Source organism: Penicillium pulvis (genome assembly GCF_028828015.1).
Source record: "Penicillium pulvis strain IBT 33274 chromosome Unknown scaffold_8_segment0_segment0, whole genome shotgun sequence".
In the NCBI taxonomy this organism is placed as follows: domain Eukaryota; kingdom Fungi; phylum Ascomycota; class Eurotiomycetes; order Eurotiales; family Aspergillaceae; genus Penicillium; species Penicillium pulvis.
The window spans coordinates 7,203,662-7,226,911 of NW_026643080.1; the positions used below are offsets into that span (position 1 = coordinate 7,203,662).

The 23,250-nt window shown below is 50.3% G+C and overlaps 10 protein-coding genes across 10 annotated transcripts; 6 read left to right on the forward strand and 4 right to left on the reverse strand.

Moving 5' to 3' along the window:
- Nucleotides 1-41: 41 nt before the first annotated feature.
- N7503_012150 (GMC family oxidoreductase) lies at nucleotides 42-2,147 on the reverse strand (the record flags this gene model as incomplete). The annotated part of the gene is made up of 7 exons (XM_057071696.1): nucleotides 42-138; nucleotides 191-953; nucleotides 1,006-1,140; nucleotides 1,200-1,507; nucleotides 1,600-1,640; nucleotides 1,688-1,802; nucleotides 1,849-2,147. The coding sequence occupies 7 exons, from the start codon at nucleotides 2,145-2,147 to the stop codon at nucleotides 42-44; spliced, it is 1,758 nt and encodes a 585-aa protein (XP_056918307.1).
- A 466-nt stretch (nucleotides 2,148-2,613) lies between these two features.
- Nucleotides 2,614-3,572, forward strand: N7503_012151 (phytanoyl-CoA dioxygenase family protein; the record flags this gene model as incomplete). The annotated part of the gene is made up of 2 exons (XM_057071697.1): nucleotides 2,614-3,109; nucleotides 3,175-3,572. The coding sequence occupies 2 exons, from the start codon at nucleotides 2,614-2,616 to the stop codon at nucleotides 3,570-3,572; spliced, it is 894 nt and encodes a 297-aa protein (XP_056918308.1).
- A 381-nt stretch (nucleotides 3,573-3,953) lies between these two features.
- On the forward strand, nucleotides 3,954-5,078 carry N7503_012152 (Enoyl-CoA hydratase AKT3-1; the record flags this gene model as incomplete). Its single annotated transcript, XM_057071698.1, has 4 exons — nucleotides 3,954-4,261; nucleotides 4,343-4,453; nucleotides 4,508-4,864; nucleotides 4,931-5,078. 4 exons carry the CDS (start codon nucleotides 3,954-3,956, stop codon nucleotides 5,076-5,078), a joined length of 924 nt encoding a protein of 307 aa, XP_056918309.1.
- A 568-nt stretch (nucleotides 5,079-5,646) lies between these two features.
- Nucleotides 5,647-6,692, reverse strand: N7503_012153 (FYVE zinc finger domain-containing protein; the record flags this gene model as incomplete). The annotated part of the gene is made up of 2 exons (XM_057071699.1): nucleotides 5,647-6,045; nucleotides 6,261-6,692. 2 exons carry the CDS (start codon nucleotides 6,690-6,692, stop codon nucleotides 5,647-5,649), a joined length of 831 nt encoding a protein of 276 aa, XP_056918310.1.
- Nucleotides 6,693-8,477: 1,785 nt separating this feature from the next.
- N7503_012154 (2-hydroxyacid dehydrogenase) lies at nucleotides 8,478-9,521 on the forward strand (the record flags this gene model as incomplete). The annotated part of the gene is made up of 1 exon (XM_057071700.1): nucleotides 8,478-9,521. One exon carries the CDS (start codon nucleotides 8,478-8,480, stop codon nucleotides 9,519-9,521), a length of 1,044 nt encoding a protein of 347 aa, XP_056918311.1.
- Nucleotides 9,522-9,695: 174 nt separating this feature from the next.
- N7503_012155 (glycosyltransferase family 4 protein) lies at nucleotides 9,696-11,141 on the reverse strand (the record flags this gene model as incomplete). The annotated part of the gene is made up of 1 exon (XM_057071701.1): nucleotides 9,696-11,141. The coding sequence occupies one exon, from the start codon at nucleotides 11,139-11,141 to the stop codon at nucleotides 9,696-9,698; it is 1,446 nt and encodes a 481-aa protein (XP_056918312.1).
- A 490-nt stretch (nucleotides 11,142-11,631) lies between these two features.
- ugd1 (UDP-glucose dehydrogenase) lies at nucleotides 11,632-13,507 on the forward strand (the record flags this gene model as incomplete). Its single annotated transcript, XM_057071702.1, has 4 exons — nucleotides 11,632-11,845; nucleotides 11,896-12,317; nucleotides 12,379-13,024; nucleotides 13,083-13,507. 4 exons carry the CDS (start codon nucleotides 11,632-11,634, stop codon nucleotides 13,505-13,507), a joined length of 1,707 nt encoding a protein of 568 aa, XP_056918313.1.
- A 425-nt stretch (nucleotides 13,508-13,932) lies between these two features.
- On the reverse strand, nucleotides 13,933-16,161 carry N7503_012157 (uncharacterized protein; the record flags this gene model as incomplete). The annotated part of the gene is made up of 1 exon (XM_057071703.1): nucleotides 13,933-16,161. The coding sequence occupies one exon, from the start codon at nucleotides 16,159-16,161 to the stop codon at nucleotides 13,933-13,935; it is 2,229 nt and encodes a 742-aa protein (XP_056918314.1).
- Nucleotides 16,162-16,891: 730 nt separating this feature from the next.
- N7503_012158 (putative transcription regulator (RTG2)) lies at nucleotides 16,892-18,746 on the forward strand (the record flags this gene model as incomplete). Its single annotated transcript, XM_057071704.1, has 2 exons — nucleotides 16,892-16,995; nucleotides 17,060-18,746. 2 exons carry the CDS (start codon nucleotides 16,892-16,894, stop codon nucleotides 18,744-18,746), a joined length of 1,791 nt encoding a protein of 596 aa, XP_056918315.1.
- A 737-nt stretch (nucleotides 18,747-19,483) lies between these two features.
- N7503_012159 (uncharacterized protein) lies at nucleotides 19,484-22,329 on the forward strand (the record flags this gene model as incomplete). The annotated part of the gene is made up of 11 exons (XM_057071705.1): nucleotides 19,484-19,547; nucleotides 19,604-19,902; nucleotides 19,966-20,240; nucleotides 20,294-20,496; nucleotides 20,548-20,706; nucleotides 20,772-20,869; nucleotides 20,921-21,253; nucleotides 21,306-21,420; nucleotides 21,504-21,571; nucleotides 21,621-22,196; nucleotides 22,249-22,329. 11 exons carry the CDS (start codon nucleotides 19,484-19,486, stop codon nucleotides 22,327-22,329), a joined length of 2,271 nt encoding a protein of 756 aa, XP_056918316.1.
- Between the last annotated feature and the right edge of the window lie 921 nt (nucleotides 22,330-23,250).

Consider the following 23,250-nt stretch of genomic DNA (forward strand, 5'->3'; position numbering starts at 1 on the left):
TCTAGTCCTTGATATAGTATGCTTACAAGTTCTCTCTGTATCTACAGCTTGGCGCGCTGGATAGATTCTGCGTGCTGGTCGATGATCTGGCGTGCACACCGGAGGCCAATCAAATAAGCGTTGATCTGGGTGTGGTTGCTATTTCGCAGTTAGCTATCGGTTCAGGATGAGGGTACAGGGGAATCCTTACCAAGTCAAAACGGGACAGACACTGAGATCTGCCACCCGGAGGTTCTGCGTTCCACGCACTCGGAAATTCGAGTCAACCACTGCTGTGGAATCATTGGCCTTGCCCATGCGGCAGGTCGACATGCTATGGTATCCTTGATCCAGGTTTTTCCGAATGAAATCTAACATCACATCGTCACTGACCGTGTTGAGATCAACTGTGGCAAAGTCGATATTCGGGCCATGGACCATTTTCTCGATCACCCCTTGATACGCCTTGGAATGAGCAATCTGCAGCGCCTTCCGAACAGTCTCGATGGCGATCCGGCGATCAAAAGGATGAGACAGGAATTTGGGATCAATAATCGGATGCTCCCGAGGGTTTCGGGACCGAATGCTCACAACTCCCTTGGACAGGTTGTTTTGCAGTAGCAATTCATGGGTGATGTAGCTTTCTTCCGGTCGACCATTACCCTCATAGACGGAGGGTCCAGATCCGAGCCAGATCTCGGCTGAAGGTCTCGTTGGTTCCAACAAAAATGCCTTGGTTGGGGAGTCAAGGTCACTGAACTCCTTAGATTCAAACAGGCGTTGGATTCTTGGGAAAGCCACTGATCCACTGGATCCATACATGGCCAGAGGACCAGTTCGGCTTTTTGCATATTCGGCTTCAGCTTCCTCAAGGGCTTTCGGTTCAAGGAAAACCTTGTTGTGTGCCGGGAGGCGATTGTCGACTTTGTATTCACAAGTGATGATAGAATGGTCGAGCATGTTTTGACCGACTCCTGCGGAGATTTAGCAAGTAGGACCGTAGTTCAAGAGTACGGGGCCACAAACCTGGTAAGTCAATTCTGACAGGAATTCCATGCTGCTCCAACGTCTTTCTTTCCCCAATTCCTGACAGCATCAGGATTTTTGGAGATCCAAAGGTGCCAGCGGCTAGAATGACCTCCTTTCGACAGTGTACAGCGACTAGAGCGAACAATACAGAAGTTAGCGTAGAGCGAGTATTCAACACAAGGAGTTCTGACCAGTTTTCTCCGTAAAACGATCGTACAGATCCACACGAGTGGCAACGCCGTTGGTAGAGTGAACATAGTCGCACTCAGTGTTGGTCACAATCACTAGGTTTTTGAGACTCTTCCGTGTTGATGCCGGTAGAAAGGCATTGGCCGCATAAGACCTCTCGCCATCGCGGACGTTGAATTGGGCTAGTCCAACTCCGACTGGATTGCCGGCATTGTTGTCCATGCAAAGGGGGATTCCCACTTCTGAGCACGCTTGCATGTATGTTTCAACGCCCGGAACCATTTCTTTTCCGAATCCGAGTTTAATCGGTCTATATAACTGTTAGTAGTCGAGCTTTTACAGAAGAATATAGTCGTCACTTGCCCAGAAGTACCATGGTTTGCTGGCAAAGCACGTGCGAACTTGTTCATCCCCTCAGGCAAAGTAAAGTCAAAGTCTTCCAACTACATAATGTTAGTAAAGTTTACCAGTGACAATAGATGAGTCTCACATCTTTCATCATTGGGAGTATGTTATCCCATCTCCAGCCCTCATCACCAGTGATTTGGCCCCACTGATCATAGTCATCTCTGGGGCCTCGTGCCAATGCCATATAATTCACGGCTCTAAATGGTCAACGTGGTTCAACGCAATTCATGGATTAGAACATACGAGCTGCCTCCAAGCTGTCTTCCACGCAAGAAAACCAGTTTCCTGTCGTTCAACTCGTGCTGGGGGACTGTCGCCAACTCCCATAGTCCCTCCTTGTCCTCCTGTAGCTGCTTGACATATTTACCTGGAACCAGAACATCAGGCTCAAGCTCCGAGTCCCTACCAGCTTCTACCAACAGCACCGAGGCACCTGGAATAGTGGAGAGCTCTGCTGCGAGGACACAGCCTGCAGTTCCTCCACCACAGATGATATAATCGAAGGTGCTGCCATCGAGAGGAAGTGGATTTCTGGAACTCATGGTTTCAGTCATGGAAAATCCACTGAAAGAGGAGACTGTAGAAGCCCTCAATCTTATGAGTTTCTTGTGATGGTTGTATGCTGATACCCCGGATTCATGTTCCCCTTCCGAATCTCACTGAGTTGCCTAATCTGGAAGTCGGATAAGCCAGACCAACAACTGCATTGACCTTCCACATGAGATGTCGCTAGGGATATCACTGTGTATCTCATTGTTTTACTGAACAAGGAATCTCCAGGGAGTCACTTTCTCATTGCATTGACCAAGTTAGGTTGAAGCGCGGAGAATTCAGCAAAAGGTGGGTTTGAACTAGTATCCAGTTTTGATGCCGATAGGATGTAGAGTTGCTTATCGTATGCCATCGAAGACCAGTGTTATTTAAAGGTTCAGAGCCAAAAATCATAAGACACTCCAAGTTATCGTTCTATTCCAAACATTATACCACATCTTGTTTATCTTCATGATCATGGGCTCCATCACTCCTCCTCGTGCTGTCGAAGCACTCCCAGCCACTTCAGCATCAGAGAAGATCCTCGAGATTCTCTACCGCGATGGCGCTGTCGTTATCAAGAACCTCCTCTCCCTTGACTCCGTCGCTGAGATCACCGGCGAAATCAAGCCTTATATGGATGCCGACTACAACAGTGGACTGGAGGTCTTTGCCAAGCAAACCAAGACTGTCTGCGGACTGGCAGGAAAGTCGCCTGCCGCGGTCAAGTCCATCTTGCAGAACCCTAATGTCAAAACCATTGTCAATGATGTCCTTAGTGTCACCACTGAGAGTTGGTGGGGTGACGCTCGCAACAAGTGTGTCTCCCCTCCGCTGTTGAGTTCTTTCTTTACCGTTCGTGTGGGACCTGGTAGTGCTCGCCAGGGTCTTCACCGAGACGATCAGGATCACCACGCTACGCACACCCACGGTGATCCTAAGGAAACCACTAAGCTGGGATGCTTTGTCGCAAGTAAGACCCCCACTCTTTCCATTGATCGGCTTTCTGGTATGTACTAATCACGTCCGAATCAATAGCCTCCAAAGTCACCAAAGAGAACGGAGCCACCGAGATCGTCCTCGGCTCCCATGTCTGGGACGATGTGCGCAAACCTTCGGTGGATGAAGTCAGTTATGGCGAGATGGACACTGGTGATGCCTTGTTGATGCTGGGTAACTGCTACCACGGAGCCGGCGCCAATGTCACCAGCGACTCGTTCCGAAGCGTTGTCGTTACATTGTTCTGCAAGGGAGTTTACCGGTCGGAAGAGAACCAGTTCCTCGCTGTCACGCAGGAGCAAGCGAAGAATTTGGATCCCGAGGTTCAGGATCTCCTCGGATGGAAGGCCAGTGCACCGTTCTGCGGATGGTACGATTTGGGCCACCCCTACCGCCTCATTCGTGAGGTCGATAACGTGGGCTCAGATCTGTTTTAGGAAAGACTGGAAGAGTAATGATATATGTGATTCGGATTCAATTTGCAAGTTTCCAATATTAAACCTTGTTCAAGTTGCATAAGTGTTTTCAATGTTGAATCGTAGAATGGATACTGGAATGTGTATGGCTGCTGGCTGAGCCTCGAACATCTAATTTCAGTTGACCTCAGCATCTACATCAATTTCCTCGTGCTAGGCAAAAATTGAGAAATTCCCTTGACCAATGCTGTTTTCCGGCCGATCACGCGTGAACCGAGGTACTGTCGTTGCCGCATGTTGATGTGCTCGCTCTAATTGGGGAACGAAAATGTAGTTAATAGACCCAACACCCAGGAAAGCAAAACAACAAGTGCTCGATTACCTAGTCAGAACCTTGAAAACATGACATCCATTGATATCCCTACATCATATGAGACCTTTAATCTCACACACCTTCGGATTTCCCACTATCCTTCTGGAGCCCCGGAGGCAACTCCGGTGGTGATCTTCACCTTGGATAGACCGGAAAAGCACAATGCTTTCACACCGCAGATGGCCGATAGCCTCACTCAGGCATACAAATTGGTTCATGTTGACCCACGTGTAAAGGTAGTTGTACTCACTGGGGCAGGAAGGATGTTTTGTGCTGGATCAGATCTTGATATTGGATTCGGCAACGGACAAGGAAGAGCTGTTGACTTCCGGGATATGTATGTTAGCAAAAAAACCAAAAAAAAAACAAAAACATCAAGTCTCCCTCAAAATCGGGATCGCTGCTAATACCATCTTAGTGGCGGCCGAGTTGCACTGGCAATGCATCGATGCCACAAGCCTACTATTGTCGCTATGAATGGGTCTGCTGTCGGTGTTGGCATGACAATGACCCTACCAGCTGCTGTTCGGTATACGTCCTATCTATCATTTCTGGTCTCTCAAGTTCTAAGTAGCCTCTCTAGGATCTGCCATGCAAAGAGCAAGTACGGATTCGTTTTCACCCGACGCGGCTTGACCATCGAATCCTGCGCATCATATTTCTTGCCACGTCTAGTCGGCTTTTCGCGTGCCATGCAGCTGATCACCTCCGGTGGCGTCTTCCCCCCTACCTCCCAGCATTTCGGCGATCTTTTCACGGAAATCCTCTCCGATGCGGGGAAAATCCTCCCGCGCGGGCTAGAGCTGGCCCAGGAGGTTGCGGAGAATGTAAGCCCATTGGCCTCTTCCATGAGTCGTGCCTTGATGTGGGAAGGCGCCGAATCACCCGAAGCCGCACATCTACTGGAGTCGCGGGTGTTTCATCATATGATTGGCCAGCGGTATGATCTGTCTATGATATCAATGCAAGGATGTTTGCCTGTTTGGCTTTGCTGACGTCACGATAGAGACTATCAGGAGGGGGTTCGTTCGTTTCTCGAGAAGCGCAAGCCTTGCTTTGAGTCGGACTTGCGAGAGATAAGTTCTCCGAATTATCCATGGTGGCCAGAGGTCGATATTACCCGGGAGGCGTGTATTTCCAAGCACAAGTTGTGAAGTGGCAAGTACAGCAAGCGGCGTTTCAGGCTGTGGATTGTGTAGATTTCAATATATGTCGCCTAGTGGTTGGTATACAAGTTGACTACTATGAAGTACTGAAGGGAACATGTTGTACTGATGGATTGATTCATTTTCAGAACTGGATGAAATGGAACATATCTAGCGATGCATGTAGCCCGCGCCAGTGCATATGCTTGAGCGTCGCAGACCGACACCAGGAAAAAACACGCAGTAAGAGGAAGAAATCGAGACTGCCACTCGATAGAAATAACTGGGTATCAAGAACAAGAAAAACAAAGGCTGCCGATTACATGTCAGGCGCAGCTCGAGCTGGACATATCAAATCATAATGTCGAGCATATCAGGCAAAATCAGAAAAGAAAGCAGAAAACAGATCGTAGGAACACTGAATGCCCTATCGTAGCGCCGATTGAACTCCTAACCATGGTCGCAAATCAATGTCGTGGTGGAAAAAAGATAAATGGAAAGTATAATGTCGAGCAGATAGAAGTGAAGAATGGACTGCTGCCAGACCTGCTAGCGCAGTGATCGCCTAGAGCGGGGATCAGAAGGTGCTCCAATTCCAGTCACGAGGAACGCTGGCAGCGACGTCGGCGGTCTGACCCAGATTGGCTTGGAGTGCGGCACGGCCAGATTCCTGGCTGTTCTCAAGATCCTGGGTGGCGTCCTCGTCGATGCTCTTGCCATCCATGTTGTTCTGGATCTTGTTCAGGCGATCGGTACGTGTCTCCTCCCAGCGTTGGTGAGCACTCCAACACAGGTCGCAGGCCCGCGAGGGAACCCCCTCGGGATGGAAGCGCGCATCCTGGTCAAGGGGAACGATATGGGGAGTGTGAGAGGAGCAAAAGACATGACCACAGTGGCGACAGTGGTGGCGACGCAGGAAGATGCCAAAGGAGGAACGGCAGGTGGGCGAATCACAGTTGGGGGAAGCAGAATCCGCCTGCAGAAGAGAAGTTAGCAAGCATGTTCCATATAATGCAATGTTTGTAATCAGGACGCAAGCTTGTGATGGGGTCAAGGTATGCGCGCTCGTCATGTCCTTCAGATGGCGTGCTCGTGAACGACATTTCCGAGGGCGCATACGCCATTCAGACCAACCCGTCTTTTAAAGGAAAGACAATGCCCATTGCGAGAGTAAATTTCGGTAAGACTTACTTTCCAGTGCTCACGAGTAGGGAGACCAGTCACCACACCCAAGTGCTCCGTCTTCAACCATTCATGCTCGGCCGACTTGCTGATGCCACTGTACCTGCTCTCCATGGTGGAGCGACGACTGATAGGTTCATCAGAGTCCTCGTTCAGACTGTCCAGAGAACCGTGCGCGCTGCGCGGTGGGGTGATGGGGGAGGACTTCTGAGGACGCTCGGTCGGGCGCAGAGCAGCAGGAACATAGAGCGGGCCCTTGGGAGGACGCAACTGGCGAGACTGCAACGGGAGTTGGTGCAGGGTAGACGTAGTGAGACGAGGGGAGGTGGGAGAATTATTGGAGGGGGTAGTAGTATTGGAATTGGTGGGAGATGGATGACCGTAAACCGAGATCTGGTTGGCGGTACTGGGGGCGGTGGCGGTCATAACGTGAGTAGCCATTTGGTATGGTTGTGGTTGTGTGTATGTAGAGGGGAGAAGGGGGAGTGGAGGGGAGAAGTAAAGGAGGTAAAAGTAAATGTTATGGAATGGATAAAAGGGAGAGGCGAAGTGCCATTAAAAGTGGTGATGTCGAGGGGCAAAGTGAGCACACGAGGCAAAGAGAATCCAAAGAACGGTGAGTGGCCGAGATGGCGGTGGAGCACGGGAGGAGCGTTGAGGCTAGTAGACCCCGAGTGGAGATGGAATTTGGAGAAGTTTCACGTCAATCTTCCAAGATGCTTGACTGAGGATTTGGAGATGGAGAGATAGAGATGAGTTAGGAATGAGAAATGCGAGATTGGAAAGAAAGGTCAAGCCAGGGGGGGGAATTTGAAGTATATGAAGAGCGAGGATGAGATGTATAGTATCGGAATACTACGATCGGGTACGACGCGAGTTCGTTTTCCCGTCAAACTCCGAATCACTTTACCGTAAATTTGGTATGAGACTCACCGATATTCCTTGATCATGATCGATTTACATTCTCTACATCATATTCATGTTTATATCAAAAGTACAGATTGACCGCTTCTTTTGTTTTGATAGCTGATTGATTCTCCCCAGTCAATCATCTCGTTCTGACATGCAGTTGTGCTTATGTACCGACGCATGATGGGTTTCCGCATCGAGGGACTGCATTCCTCCACCGGGATCCGCTGAACTCCAAAGTCCCCGCTATGTTCCGCGAAGTCGGTGACCCATCAGAGCCCACGGCCGATCATGGGTTCGATGATCATGTAGATATTCCATCGCTACTGTGCACTTCAAACAATATCCTATCAAAATACAAGAATAGTAGCAAACATGTAGCTAACCTCTCACATTGATGCATCGTGATCTCGACGCCTGGATTCCCCCTTCGCTCCTTCCGTTTTCGCTACTTTGGTGACTTTCCTGATCTAGTCCCCATTGAGCTCCAAGGTTTACTAGTGGCTATGAAGGGAACCAATCAAGGAAGAGGTGGCGTTTTGGTCTTATCAGAGCACGCTGATTGGTTCTATGGGCCTCGGTTCCAACCAGTTGGGGCATGATTAATGCAGCACAAAGTCACAACACGGCCCAGTGCGGAGTCCCTCTCATAACCTTTCTACTTTCCACCAATCACAGCGACCGGCTTACAATATCCTGAATGGAGTAATCCTCCAGAAGGATGGAATGTTTCGGTCCTCGTCCGAGCTTCCCTTAGCTGCAGATTCACATTCTCTATGTAAAACGCTGAATGATATGCGGCAAATAGGATGACTTCCGAGAACCCTATTTCTTGCTCCAATGTGGCGGATCATGATGCTTTTCACCGCAACTCGGCACAACATAACGGACTTGGGAGCCGGTCCGGGAAAACGAATAATGCTCCCTTCTCCGGGTACTCCATACCAACAGAAATACCTTCTCATCCAAGCCTTATGTTACTCCATACTTTACAACCTTACACCTGCACCGTCTGTAACCTATGATGTACATAGCCCATAGTCTATTGTAGGAATCTGGGCGGGGAAGTACCCCCAACCTGGAGGAATGTTACATGTTGCTGATCCAATCTCCCAATGTCCCGATCAAATATCCGGGGAACCTGAGTTCCTTCCCCTCGCCGCTTGCAGCCATGGTCTGGGGAAACTCTCACCACTTACACATGGACATTGGGGGATGATGGCGTCATGACTCCCGTTGCTCCCAGGGCCCAGCCCGCCTCCATCGGCTTCTGTAAAGCTTGCAGCAAAAGAAAGATAAAACCAGTATCACAACATCATGAAGCTGGCCGTGTTCAGCGCTAAATCCTACGATCGCACTTACCTGGAGGAGGTGCGCTCTCAGCGATTCTCTCAATTGTGTGAGATTGAGTACCATGCCTTTGCCCTGTCCGAGGAGACCGTACCGCTGGCTAAAGGCTGTGATGCGGTTTGCGTCTTTGTGAACGACACCCTCGATGCGCGCGTCCTGCACGCCTTACATGCCGGTGGCGTGCGGGCGATCCTGCTGCGATGTGCGGGATTCAACCACGTCGACTTACCGACTGCCGAAACATTAGGCCTCTTCGTTGCCAATGTGCCAGCTTACTCGCCGGAAGCGGTGGCCGAGTTCGCCGTCGCCTTGGTTCAGACGCTGAATCGCAAGACTCATCGTGCCTACAATCGAGTGCGGGAAGGGAACTTCAATATCGAGGGCCTCCTGGGAACCACCCTGCACGGCAAGACGGTCGGTATCATCGGGGTGGGACGCATCGGCCTCGCGACCGCGCGCATCTTCCATGGCTTTGGCTGTCGGTTACTCGCTCACGACCCCTTTGCGGGGGATGAGTTCCGTCAGTACGGGGCCCTGGTTAACCTGGACACCTTGCTGCAGGAGAGCCACATTGTCAGTTTGCACTGCCCGCTGACCGACGGCACGCGCCACCTGATTAATGAGACCACGCTCAGGCGGATGCGGCCTGGTGCAATGTTGGTGAATACGTCCCGAGGAGGCCTCATCGATACAACGGCAGTCACCCACGCCTTGAAGACGCGCCATCTGGGTGGAATTGCACTAGATGTCTACGAGGCCGAGGGCGAGTTATTCTATAATGATCACTCGGGAGAAATCATTGACGATGATGTCCTGATGCGCTTGATGACGTTCCCCAATGTTCTGGTCTGTGGGCACCAGGCCTTTTTTACCCGGGAGGCACTCACCGAGATTGCCGAGGTCACTTTGACGAACTTGACGGCCTTTGTGGACGGTCTGTCATGCCCCAATTCACTTGTCACCGAGGGTCATGTCCTCGTGCGGGCAGATACGGCTCCAGTGCGATTGTAGAGTGGTTGGACATACTGTGTCTATATCACACGGTTCTTTGCCATGTCATGTACTAAATGCATCGCACAGTCATGCATAATATAATCATATTTATCATCGGTCATATAATCATCATACTTGGGAGTCTATTCTCCACATGAATGGATCTATTGGCATAATCTCATAGTATCAATTTCACAGAGGACGACTGCATTGGAACTGGTTCCGCAGCGCCTGCCACGCCCGAGGCAGAAATCGATGACCGTGCACGATCAAGGGAACCACGGCGATCAGCCACATGCCATAGACAACTCCGACGGCCAGCACCAGGCAGACCTGCTCGATGACCCGTGCGAGGATGCCAGTTCGGGGCTGCCGCGAAGGACTGTGCGACTCCTGGTCTGCATTAGTCAACGCCTCCGCAATTTGCCAGGCGGCGCGACGATTAATATTTTCCCAGGTTGTGTCTTCTGCTTGTTGACGGGCCGCCGTGGAGAGCTTCTTCCGGTGGGAAGTATTTTTTGATACTTCCCGGGTAAATTTGATAAATTGGGCGACATCCTGTGGTGGAACAAGAAATCCGGTCTGGCCATGTCGAATAATATCGGAGGGCCCACCCTGGTCTCGGGCAATGACGGGAATTCCACTGGCCATGGCCTCCAGAACGACGAGTCCAAATGTTTCGGTAACGGAGCAGTGCAGGAAAAGGTCCGCTGAGGCATAGGCGCGAGCCAGCGATGTCCCGGTGAGGAACCCTGTGAAGACGACATGATTGGGAATTTCTACGAATAATTGCTTGACTCTGTTTTCGACGACCGGGTTGCGATTCCCCCCAACGACGAGCAGCTTGAAAGGTATCTTCTCTGCGACCAAACGTATTGCGACTTGTGCGAGGAATTCAAAGCCCTTCTCTGGTGCAATGCGACAGACGCAGATGAGAATGATTTCTCCATTCGGGGCAATCTGCTGGCGATACGCTTCGTCTCGCTGGTCGGGCGTGAAGAGAACAGTATCGACTCCGCGGCCCAACTGGACCATTCGGTTGGTGGGGGCTCCCACGTGTTCAAGATAACCACGAATGGCTGAACAGGGGTAAAATATGGTGTGCACTGCAGGCGAGCGAAACAAAAAGCCTTGTACTATTCCCAGCAGCCAGACTCCGAACTGGTCCAGTGGCGCGGGAAGCATGATCTCCGAATAGGCCGATAGATCTGTCTGGAAGTTGAGCAGCACCGGGGGCGAGGATCGGAGTTGACGAATCTGCAACAGCATCTGAAATCCCAGAGATGCGGGACTGGCCAGATAGATGATGTCCGGCTTGAAGGCCTGTCGATAGACATCACCAATGTGAAATGGGTAGACCACCGTCAAGTCTGGGTTGTACGGCAGGGCGCATCCTGGCAGCCGTCGCTCCCATGATTGAGTTTGCTTAGCAGCATCACCCTTGAAATCAGGTGCAACCAGGATGAGATCGACGCCATTTGCTTGCAAGTACTCGACTAAACTGCGCGTGGTGCGACTGACGCCATTGACGGGGCCCCAGGATTCTGTTGCTAGGAGCACTTTCTTTCCTTCTAGGATACTGGGAAACTCATCACTTGCTCCCTGGAAAGAGGAGAGCAACGGCGCGGATTCCGACATAATGCGACATCTTCCAAGGGAAGAGAAAGGGGAGTGCAAGAGATAATAAAGTATAAAAAAGTGTAAATGATCACTAGTACATTCCGGGTGCACGTGCCGCAATTGGCCGCTGAGACGTGCTTAAGTATGAGAATGGATGAGAACCAGTCGTTCGGAGTGTATGTGCCGCGTGCATCAATCCAACTCTACCACAGGCACAATCCATGTCCCGATAACCTCGATAACCATCAATTTTTAAGTCATGAGGGGAAATCATTCTGAAAATATGAGTTTGGTGAAAAAGGAGAAACCAGGGATTCAAAGGTGATCGATCCCTCTACTGGTGTCAATCTTTCTAGTATCCTCAACTGACCCTCCACTCCCCCCCCCCCCCTTCGTCTTCGTTTTATTGTTCCTTGACGGGACCAGTAGTCGTGTCCAAGTCCTATTATTTGAATCACGGTCAGAACACTGGAGAATTCTTCAACTTATTCCAAGGGTGAAAGCAATCATGTCATGCGACGAGATCCCCATGGATATTCTCTTCTCAGAGAGTGGCGAGTCATGCTCTACCGCACCCACCAGCCCGAGCGCAAGTCCGTTGTTTCGTCCCTCGGACATTGATGATCTTAAGCTCGCGTTGCCTGAGTCAACTCCACCCACCGAGGAACACGAGCAAGTCCAGCCGGTCAAGAATGTGTGTGTGGTGGGCGCAGGTTATGTTGGTAGGCATTCCACTCTGAGCTGGCCCCATTTCGCCATTAACACGACGTAGGAGGACCAACGGCCGCTATCCTGGCCCTCCACAACCCCGCAGTGACTGTAGAAGTGTTGGATCGGGACCCACAGCGCATCAAGCAATGGAAATCACCACATCTTCCTGTCCACGAACCGGGACTAGACCACCTGGTGAGAGTGGTTCGTGATGGCGTGGAGAGTGATGAGAGTGACATTCCTCGGCGCCAGCGAAATCTGTATTTCACCAGTGATTCTGCACGGGTGATCGCCAAAGCGGATATCATTTTCATGGCAGTCAATACGCCCACAAAAATGTTTGGGGTAGGAGCTGGCTGTGCAACCAACATGGCTGCGTTTGACGGTGCTATGCGGGATGTCGCAGCTCATGCAAAACCCGGCGCGATCATCGTAGAGAAGAGTACGGTTCCTGGAGGGACGGCAGACCGAGTGCGAAAAATGGTGCGCTTGTTTTTCCAACCCTCTCCTTTCTTAGCTCATGCAGCGTCTGACCTGAGTTTAGCTTGCTGCTCACCGACCCGGAGCTTCTTTTGAGGTGCTTTCAAACCCGGAGTTTCTCGCCGAAGGCACCGCCATCAAGAATCTCACGAGACCCGACCGTGTGTTGATTGGATCGGCTGCGACCTCTGCCGGCCGACAGGCTGCTCGCACCCTGGCAAACCTCTACAAAGCCTGGATTCCAGCAGACCGGATCTTGGAAACAAACACCTGGTCTTCCGAGCTCGCGAAGCTTGTTGCCAATGCCATGTTGGCTCAGCGGATCAGCAGCATCAACTCAGTCAGTGCAATCTGTGAGCGAACCGGTGCGGACGTGGATCAGGTGGCCAAGGCCATTGGCATGGATGCGCGCATTGGTTCACAATTTCTCAAAGCGGGACTAGGCTTTGGAGGCTCCTGTTTCCGAAAGGACATTGCGAGTCTCGCCTATCTGGCAGAGTCCTTAGGCCTGGATGACGTGGCCATGTACTGGCGACAGGTCAATATCATGAATGAGCGACAGCGGGACCGATTTGCCCGTAAGGTCATTGAGCGATTTGAAGGGAACTTGGTAGGTCACAAATTGGCGATTCTTGGGTTTGCCTTCAAGAAGAACACGGGCGACACTCGGGAGTCACTAGCAGTGGAGGTAATTCGATTGTTGCTGGATGGTGAGGATCCGTTTCTCCCTGATTTGAATTCTTTGCTAACAGATCGATTGTGTTCAAGAGCGACCGGCCGAGATTACCATATTTGACCCCTATTGTCGCCAAGAAGATATCATGCGGGAGCTAGGTCCAGGAGTTGCCGAGATGGGGACCGTGAAGGTCCACAGTGACCCATACTTGGCTTGTTCACAGGCCCACGCTATCCTGGTGGTGACTGATTGCGATCAATTTCGCAACACTCCGACCAAGAAATCCAGCTGGAGCATCTCGGATCAGTCAACACACACGTCTTCCTCGGATTGCATGGACTTTCAGCCCACTTCCCAGTCTGGCACTAATGAAACCATTGAATGGCCACGGATTGCGTACAACATGGTTGAGCCCAAATGGGTATTCGACGGACGGGGCCTGTTAGATGTGGTGGAGTTGAAGAAATTGGGAGTGCGAGTGGATCGCGTGGGACGGCGTACAGAGCTCCACGTTTAATTACCATCTTTCTTTTTTTTTTTTTTTTTTTTTTTTTTTTTGCGATACCCTTCGTTCTTTTGAATTCTGATTGTTTATCTCTGCTTCAATCATTTACACAATCCCGTGATATCGAGATTTCTGCGTGGTTTCTGAATGGCGTTCTCAGTGGGTTTCGGAGGCATGATTGGGGACTTGCTACATCGATCTATATTTTCTCATTCGTACGTTAAAGAAGGCACGTCTAACAAGATTTGACAGAACATTCGAATGTGAATTCTTCTATCCTAAAATATTATGCACATTCACTAGGCACACACCCAAAATAGAATCCTAGCTTGAACATTAGAAACAGCTTTTTTCTATGTATTCAAATGATTAGGGAATGTTTAGGGAATATGGACTCCTTGCTTTGTCACCAAGGTGGTAAGGATTGAGGCTTTGATTTAGAACACCTTTCCATTCAGAACATCGGCCCGGGAGCCGAGATGGAAGACGGGGATATGTTCAACGGGAGCTGGGACTGTCACAGTCTGGCCACCAGCGTAGGTCTGGTTCGTCCACCAATGAGTCCAAGGTCGTGCAGTTGCGTTACTGGCCACCTGTGGAAGATAGACAGACCATTCGGTGACATTTGGGAGAGTAACTGGGGTCACCAGCAGGCGTGGACCAAACATGTACTGCTGCGTAGTGACATTGCTGTTCATCTGTGTCAACTTGGCAATGCGCGAGTCCGAGGACTGGAAATCCATGTACAGAGGGCGCATGATCATACGACCGGTGCGGTGGAATTGGGCAAACACTGCCTGGATGTAAGCAGCTAGTTGGTATCGAAGGTTAATGTACGAGACGATGATGGGTGTGTTCTGTTCCCCATATGACCATGGCTCATTGGCGCAGGTATACGCGTTCTGGACATAGCAGGCTCGCGATCCATGAGTTCTCATGAATGGTAGGAATGTTGTCCACTGCAACCAACGGAGGTAGAGTTCCCGATATTGAGGCGTGTCGATGTTCGCAGACCAGGAAACGGTCGGGTCGGCCTGAAAGCCACCCGCATCCACAGTCCACCAGCCCCAGCCAGTTGCAGCAGCGGAAAGACCACTCGCAACTTGGGCACTGAGTGTCTCCCAGACTGCAGTGGTGTCACCAGACCAGATCATGCTGCAGAACCGCTGGGACCCAATGTAGCCCGAGCGGCTTAGAGAGACTTGGTCACACGCACTGCCCATCTCGCTAGACGTGGCGTTTCGGAATCCCTCTTCGATCGCTTGCTGATGTGCCCAGGGATAGAGCTTACCGACGCTTCGCTGAGTACCGGCAGCATAATTGACATCGGGCAACGGGAAGGGAACCGACTGGATGTATGTACTCTGCCCATTATTTTCGTAGGCCTCGCCCAGCGCTCCTCCATCAGCCTGGTCAATCCAGAAATTCTTGATTCCCTTGTCAAAGTAGTTGCGCTTCAGCGTATCCCACAGAAACTGTCGAGCTTTGGGATTCGTGGAGTCATAGTTGCGGATGTAAGACCCATTCCACGAGTCAGTTGTTCCAGGTCCAGACCGCGTGGCAGAGAGGTACCCCTGGGCCATCATCTCAAGGTAATTCACACTGTTATCCGCGACGCTGGGCCATAGAGATGCCATCATCTCCGCATTTGTGAGGTTCTTTACCTGGGCTGCCATCTCAGCGACATTATCCCATAGGCGGGGATCCAGAGCCCAGTCTCCTTGGTGAGCCCACGACTGATAATCAATGACAATTATGGACACAGGAATGTCTCGCTTGTTAAATTCCTCAGCCAGTAAGACAACCTCCGATTGATTTTCATATCGGAGCTTTGACTGGATATAGCCGAGGGACCAGTCTGGAGGAACAGGGGCACGACCGGTGAGCGCCGACAGGCGTTGTTGTAGCGTATCATAATCTCCAGGAGTCGAGCTGACAACAAAATAGTCGACAACGTTAGCAGCGTCGGAGGTAAATCGATTTCTCAAGGTAGAGAATTCCATGCGACCTGTCGAGGGCATGTTCCAAATGAATCCATAGCCCTTGTTGCTCATGAACACGGGGGTGGGAATGTGAGTGTTAAAGTTGATCAGATCGATTGTTGAGCCCTTCTTGTTGACTTGATGATCTTGCTGGGTGCCAGTTCCGTATATTTGCTCATCGGGCGTCGTGCTGAATGAGAACTCGGCAGCAAATTCGCTTCCCGGGCCGGTCCATGAGTAGTATCGAGGGTTGATCGACTTAAGTGGTGCATACTCGTTGGTAAGAAGGGTTTCTGTGCCATTGCTTTCCACACGATAAAAGGCGAGACGATATCCTCCCGAATTACCACCCCAGCCGGAAGTACGGACAATCATATTACCATTACGTAGCTCTTCCGACTGATTCCCAGTGAAAGCGGTGTCGAAAGTCATGCCATGAGCCTGACCATCTTCTGGGCCTTCAAGTGGCGGGTCATACACGAATCCTATTTCTTGACCGGTTGGAGGGCGGAAAGGCCAGGCGCGCACGCGGAAACCGTCATATCCAAAGGGCTGGACTAATACAGTCTCAAAGCCATGTTGCATACGAAAGCCTTTGGAAGTTGGTTGATGGTAGTCTTGTTGCGAAGAGGCCGCCGCGCCAATTGTCCATAAGGCACTCAAGGCTAAAGTGGAAAAGAGCATATTGCGGAAATCGGGTCACTTAGAGATGCACACCTAGCCCTTGTTCGTTCCTGTCGCATCCCAACTGGCCCCGAGGCCTCTTTTAGTTTACAGACGACCCGTATTTAGGCTGAAATGGAATGGCACCACAGCTGTGCCTCTGCCAGGCATGGAAATGAGTTGCAGATCGACATCCCTCCTGCGATAACTGCAGGTATGAATGGCGGAGAATTCATCCAGGGTTAATACACAGGGTTCGGGTCGGATTACTCCGACGATGGACTGATCGTCGTTCTATCCGAGTCCGCGTTACTTTCATGATGTGGGGTGTGGGGTTCCGTGGGGGGTTATGTAGTATCAACATTGCAGCAGGGTCTTGAGATATTGATATGTAGAAAGTCAGAGCTAGCGTGGAAACCTGCTATCAAAGGTACTTGCGTCATCCGGTTTAATCACAAATTTCCTGTAATTGACTTTCCACCATTTTTTATCTGATTATTGATTGACTCCAAGCTGCATTATAAACCACCTTTGCTTTTCAAGATCCCCAAAGCAACTAGAGCGTAAGGTTTCATATTTAAAGCCAAGGCATGGAGTTGACTATCTGACTGCCACTGACTGCCAGTGACTGGTGCAGAAACACGAACGCCAACCTGGATTCTCAGGCATTGAGCAGAGTCTTGGCGGTGAAGTGATGTCACACACTACAGAAGCTACCTTCCCCGCATTGAACTTCTCCACGATCCTCAGCATGGGCGGTGGAAACGAAACACCGAGCCATCACAGCTTGAAAATGACGGAAACCTCGGGCCCTAGCCCGAATGCTCGTTTGCATGCCGTAGTGGACCTGGGAAGGTAACCACTAAGCCACATCTCCTATCCTATGACTCGATCACTTACTTGACACCCTACCCCGCAGCAATGGCATTCGATGTTCAATTTCGGATCTTTCAACCCCAACTACCCGAGTCATCCCTACCGTTCATTTCCATCGTGTCAATGTCTCCCTGTACGAGGCGCAAATCGACCCTGACACGGGCAACCGCATCCCAATCCCCCAGCCAGTCATCGACCGGGTCGTGAGCGCCATTGTACGATTTCAGATCATTTGTGTGGAAACCGGCGTTCCAGCTACTAATATCCGGCTGATTGCCACTGAGGCCACTCGAACGGCAATCAACTCTGCGGTTTTTACCGATGCGATACGCAAAAAGACTGGCATCACCGTGGAGATGCTTCCGAAGGAGGAGGAAGGCATTGTTGGAGCATGGGGCATCGCAAGCAGCTTTTCTGACGTGGAAGGTCTGGCCTTGGATCTAGGAGGAGGCAGTATGCAAATGACATGGATCATTTCCCACGCCGGCAATGTCCGCATCAGCCCGCGCGGCTCGGTTAGCTTTCCTTACGGAGCGGCCGCATTGACGCAGAAATTGGCCGACCTGAAGCGAGGCAAAAGTAAAGACGATGCTGAAAAGTCAAAAGAAATTTTCCGCCATGAGATGGCTGCCAACTTTCGGGCAGCATTTGACAGTCTCGAAATTCCCGAGAGTCTGATCGAAAAGGCCCGGTCACAGGGTGGCTTCCCGCTATATCTGTCCGGCGGAGGCTTCCGTGGATGGGGCTATCTGCTACTGTATCTGCATCAAACCCGGGGCCAGAGCTATCCCATCTCAATCATCAACGGGTATTCAGCGCTCAAGGAAGATTTTGAAAACACCAAGGCCCTAGAGGAAGTGGCCCGCACCGCCCACGAGATTTTCCGAGTGTCCGACCGGCGCCGCAAACAAGTCCCATCGGTCGCATTTCTAGTGAATGTGTTGGCCGAATCCTTGCCACATGGGATCAAGGAAGCACATTTCTGCCAAGGAGGTGTTCGGGAGGGAGTACTCTTTCGAGATATGCTCCCGGTGGTCCGTCAACAAGATCCGCTTGAGGTCGCAACGGCCCGTTATGCGACTTCATCCGCCCAGTCCATCGCAGCTTTGATGCTGGCCGCCCTTCCCCGTCCAATGGAAGGCCGTTCGGTTCCACCTTCCATTACCACGCATTTGGTTCAAGCTTTTGCCAATGCTCTCTACGTGCATGCGACCATGCCCAAGGAGCTATCTTCCAGCGCTGCCATGTATAGCACAAGCACTGGAATACTTGCATCCACTCATGGAATCCCGCATTCCCATCGCGCTCTTCTGGCATTAATGCTTCAGGAACGCTATGGAGGGGAATTACCACCCCGTGATGTGGAATTGAAATCTCATCTGCAGGGAATTCTGACCCCGGAGGAGGTCTGGTGGACACGCTATCTGGGTAAACTGGGACTCGTTCTCGGTGAGTTGTATCCTACTGGCTCCATTGGCTCTTCCAAGCCGCGTATTGTTCCATCCGCCAAATGGGCAGATGGCCTTGGCAAAAAGGGGAAGAAACATGGATTGGAGTTGAAGATTGCCATTCAGAAGGCCGCATATGACCCCACTCATCTCAAAGAGGAACTTACCCACGATGTCCAGAAGATTGTGAAAGTGGGGAAGCGCAAGCATTGGATTGGAGGTAGAGATGGCTGGGGTATCAAAGTGGTGGTTTCAGTTAGAGAAGAGGATTTGCTACAGTGACTCGCAAGTGGATCGTGACTTATGTTTAGCCACACCGGCTAACGTGATAACAACCACCTGTACGAATATAGCCTCACCGGGCCGGCTGTCCAAGGTATACTTTGGACTCGGGGGATGGGCCCACGATTATACATAGCACGACACTGCTGCCATGGCGAGACATGGCCTCTCATCATCATATACCCTTACTCACTGACAACAATTCAAAAAGAAGTGATCAAAAGCCCCGGAGAAAAGATTAAGGTCCTCTTCAAGATGTTACGTATTCTGACTCTGAAAATCAGCGAACGCATATGCATGAACTCCACTTTGTGGACACCCGTACAGCGTAGACTTACCGGGGTGAGGTATGTCATGATCTTTGCTGGCTGGCCCCTTCTTGAGCCTCGTTTACTCAATTTTACGCTATATCATCGACTCCCAAGCTCTAAGACGCAGCAGTACAATATCACTACGACCGAGTAGAGAAATCGCTGATTCGTGTAACGCACCCATGATTTCTGGATTTAAATTTTCGACTAGGCAGACACGAAAATAAAATGCCAAGTTGCAGGTGGACCCTTGAAAACTTGGGAGCTCCACTTGGATGGCCCTGTAGGGCTGAGAACAGGGAAACGGAAGTTGTCGGTCGGAGAGCGCCCGGATCTTATCTGATGACTACGAGGAACTATCTGATGGCTATTTATCTGATCTAACCCCTGAGCTTTAGATTGAATCCCATCCAAACCTATGCAGATATGGAGGCAAAAGACGTTGATATCAAGGAGAAAGACATCTATGAGTCCTCTGGGACGGGTGATGGTAGGGCTATCACTTCTCCGTATAATGAAATCTGCCTTCCATTCTGACAGCTCTAGCCGAAATTGACTCCCAGGCCGAAGTCCTCCGGGCAGCTGGCATAGGCTTAGGCGAAAATGACCCTACCGAACCTATCCTTACTCTGCGAATGTGGTCGCTCGCAATCGTCTTTTGCATTGTCGTCAGTGGCCTGAACACCTTGTACACCTTACGCACGCCCTCCATCACAATTTCCGCCTCCGTCGTGCTTCTGCTGGCCCATCCTCTGGGTAGGATATGGGAAAATATCGTGCCAGACTGGAATGTTCCATTGGGGGTTTGGTCATTCAGCCTAAACCCAGGCCCATTTAACACCAAGGCAAGTGGTCTTCTTCTACACATCTTGTTCTCGGGTTGACTGACTATATCCTCCTTGTTTCAGGAGCATGTCCTCATTTACATAATGTCGAACCTCAGTGTCTATGTGCGACTTGGAGCCGACGTGTTGACGGAACAAGAGATGTTCTATGGCTACAAAGCGGGCTGGGGCTTTCAAATTATGATAACTCTCGCTACGTTTCTATTTGGATTCTGTCTAGCAGGTCTATTCCGTGCCATTGTTGTTGTGCCGCGGAATTTGATCTGGCCAGGTGTGCTCAGCGTCACTGCGCTCACCACTACATTACATAATGTCAGCCAAGGTGAAGTCCAGGCGAGGTGAGTAAGAACTGAAATTGTATGAGAAGACTGTCAAGCTCATATAGAACTAGCTTTAACACTTGGAAAATGTCTCGATATGCATTTTTCACGATTATAGGCACCGTCTCTTTCTGCTGGTACTGGTTCCCAGATTTCATCTTTCCGGCCTTAAGCACCTTCAACTTTCCCTGCTGGATTGCTCCAAAGGATAAAGTGGTGAATCAGCTGTTCGGCATGACTTCGGGCATGGGTCTTCTCCCGATCACCTTGGATTGTATGCTTATCTCCACTCAATGGTTCTTTTTGTAGAGCTAATATCACCCAGGGAGTCAGATTTCGTATGTTGGTTCTCCGTTGCTCATTCCATCTTGGGCCATCCTCAACGTTTTTGTGTCCCTTGTATTTTGGATCTGGATTGTTGCTGTGGCCTGCTACTACACAAATGTGTGGAATACTGGCTATCTTCCATTCCAGAGTTCGAAAGGTACTGGGTCAATGGTTTATTCGCTTAAAGAATAACGCTAATACGACTATTAATTCTCAAATTAGTATTTGACAATACCGGCAGCACATATTCCGCATCGAAAATCGTTAACGCTGCGAATGGGTACAAGTTGGATGTCCAGAAGTATTTTGATTATTCGCCCGTGAGTCCCCCGTGATGGGCCAAGTGAGAAAGAGACTTATATGCTCAATAGATATACATGCCGATTGTGTATGGACTTAACATGATGGGCCTGTCTTTTGCAACTCTCAGTGCTCTTCTTGTATGGGTCTCTCTTGAACACCGCCATGTCATGGCAGACGCCGCAAGACGGATTCCATGGGTGATCAAAGAGTCGTTCTCCAGGCAGTACCAGGGCCCTCACAAAGACGAGACGGGGGCTCCTGAAGTGCCAATATGGTGGTATCTGATCGGGTGTGTATTGGCACTATTCATGGCTATCTTTGCAGTGGAATATTGGGACGCTGAATTGAAATGGTATGGTGTATTGTTGGCCTGCGTCGTGGCTTTGGTGTTTTATCCTCCGGTCAGTCTCTACAGACCGCAATCTGTGCCTTATGCTGACCAGGGTTTCGCAGCTCGCCCTCGTGTATGCCACCTCGAATCTCAAGATCAACATCGATATTTTTTGTCGGATTGTCGCGGGCTTTGTCTTCCCCGGCAAGGTGCTTGCAAACATTTGGTTCTTTGACAGTAAGTTTCCGCGCCAATCTCGACTTCCGACCCGGTTTCAACCAGGCACCCTAGAGTTTGACTGATCTCCGAGTCTCTTCAAGTCGGGTATATCAGCACCATCAAGGGGCTATACTTCGCTCAGGATATGAAGCTCGCCTATTATTGCCACGTAAGATGATTTTCCGCTTTCTAGTTTCTTGTACTGACCACAGATCAAGATCCCTCAACGACAGCTTTTCGTGGTGCAATGCGTTGGCATGGTCATGGGGACCCTTTCCTCCCTCGGTGTTCTGAACTGGGCTTTAAACCATATCCCAGGGGTTTGCACCAGTGCCGCTTCTAACGGATTCAGTTGTCCTTACTCGACCACCCACTTTAATACCTCGCTAATTTGGGGAGCGATCGGGCCACGACGGTACTTTTCGAACCAGATCGGGTACTCGGCCTTGCTGTATTTCTTCATTATTGGCGCGGTTCTGCCCATCCCGGTGCATTTCCTCAGCCGTCGGTATCCGAACTCGCTGTGGAAGAAAGTGCACATTCCTTTGTTCCTCGGCGGGTTGAACTATCTCCCGCCCGCGACCGGAATGAATTATGGTAGCTGGGCGGTGGTTGGTCTCACATTTGGCTGGCTGATTCGGAAAAAAGCGTTTTCCTGGTGGGCCAAATACAATTTCGTCCTCAGTTCGGCGCTTGATTCATCGGTGGGAGTTGCGGGGGTTTTGATTTTCTTGACCGTGTTTTTCACAGGAGCGAGTAAACATTTCAATTGGTGGGGAACAGAGGTGTATAAGGTTCGTTTGATTTCAAGTGGAGAGTAAAGGGGTCGCTAATTGAACCTATTAGAACAATTGCGACTACAAGAGCTGTGCGTATCTCTCTATACCTGAGGGGGGAAATTCGGAGTATGAGGTGGGAACGCGTTGAAATGTTGACATTTCTGGTGGTCGCGTTGCATTTTTGCTTTTTGGTACCTCGTAGAGTTGCCATGAATTCGTGTGCAACAATAGGTCCATTTGCTCTATATGGACCCTGGAAGGAGAAAGAAGGCCATGAAAATCGTTTTTGCATTTCGACATTGATGTGCAGGTGTTGATAGAGGCCAAGCTTAGAATGTACAAGGCTGAGCCCCCATGGAAGCTTGGGCTCGCCGCGATGCCCGATTGACCTACTCCCAGGGCTGGTATGTATGGATATATATAATTCACACTTGCCCAACATTGAATAAATTACATTGGAAGAGTTGGCTACCTACGGGCCTATATCAAACCGTGGAAGGCAGGGAAATATAAGATATCTAGATATAAGCTACCCGTGAACGTCGGCGGACTCCAGGGCTTGGACAAGGATCTGGAGTACTAGAAGTTCCCCCGTTCAAGAGTCACATTCCATTTCATCATCTAATTCCAATGCTCAAATCTTGCTGTATGCCGACATTCAGAGATGGAAGTAAGTATACAGCTTGGAAAGAATAAATGTACTGGTGCAAGTGAATGAAGAAAGCCTGAGTCTTGGAAGCCATGGGATATTACTACAATTACAATGCTCCGGAAATTAGGATAATGAAGCGGGCTTTTGCCAGTGCCGTAGTAACGAGATAGTGACTGACTAGATATGTGCTGGGACAGACTATGAGAGACATTCATAATATGGTGAAGCTTCAACACGGTCTCTTACAGTATATATCCAAAGTTGGCCTTAGAATGCATGAAGCTTACTAGGCCTGCAATTGTTATAATGCTCAAGGCTTGGAGTTATGGACTTGTTACGTAATACACTTGGCGACCCTTGATGGCTGTATACCGAACAGTTTTCTTCCATGGAGAAATGCGGAAACAGGGGAATCAT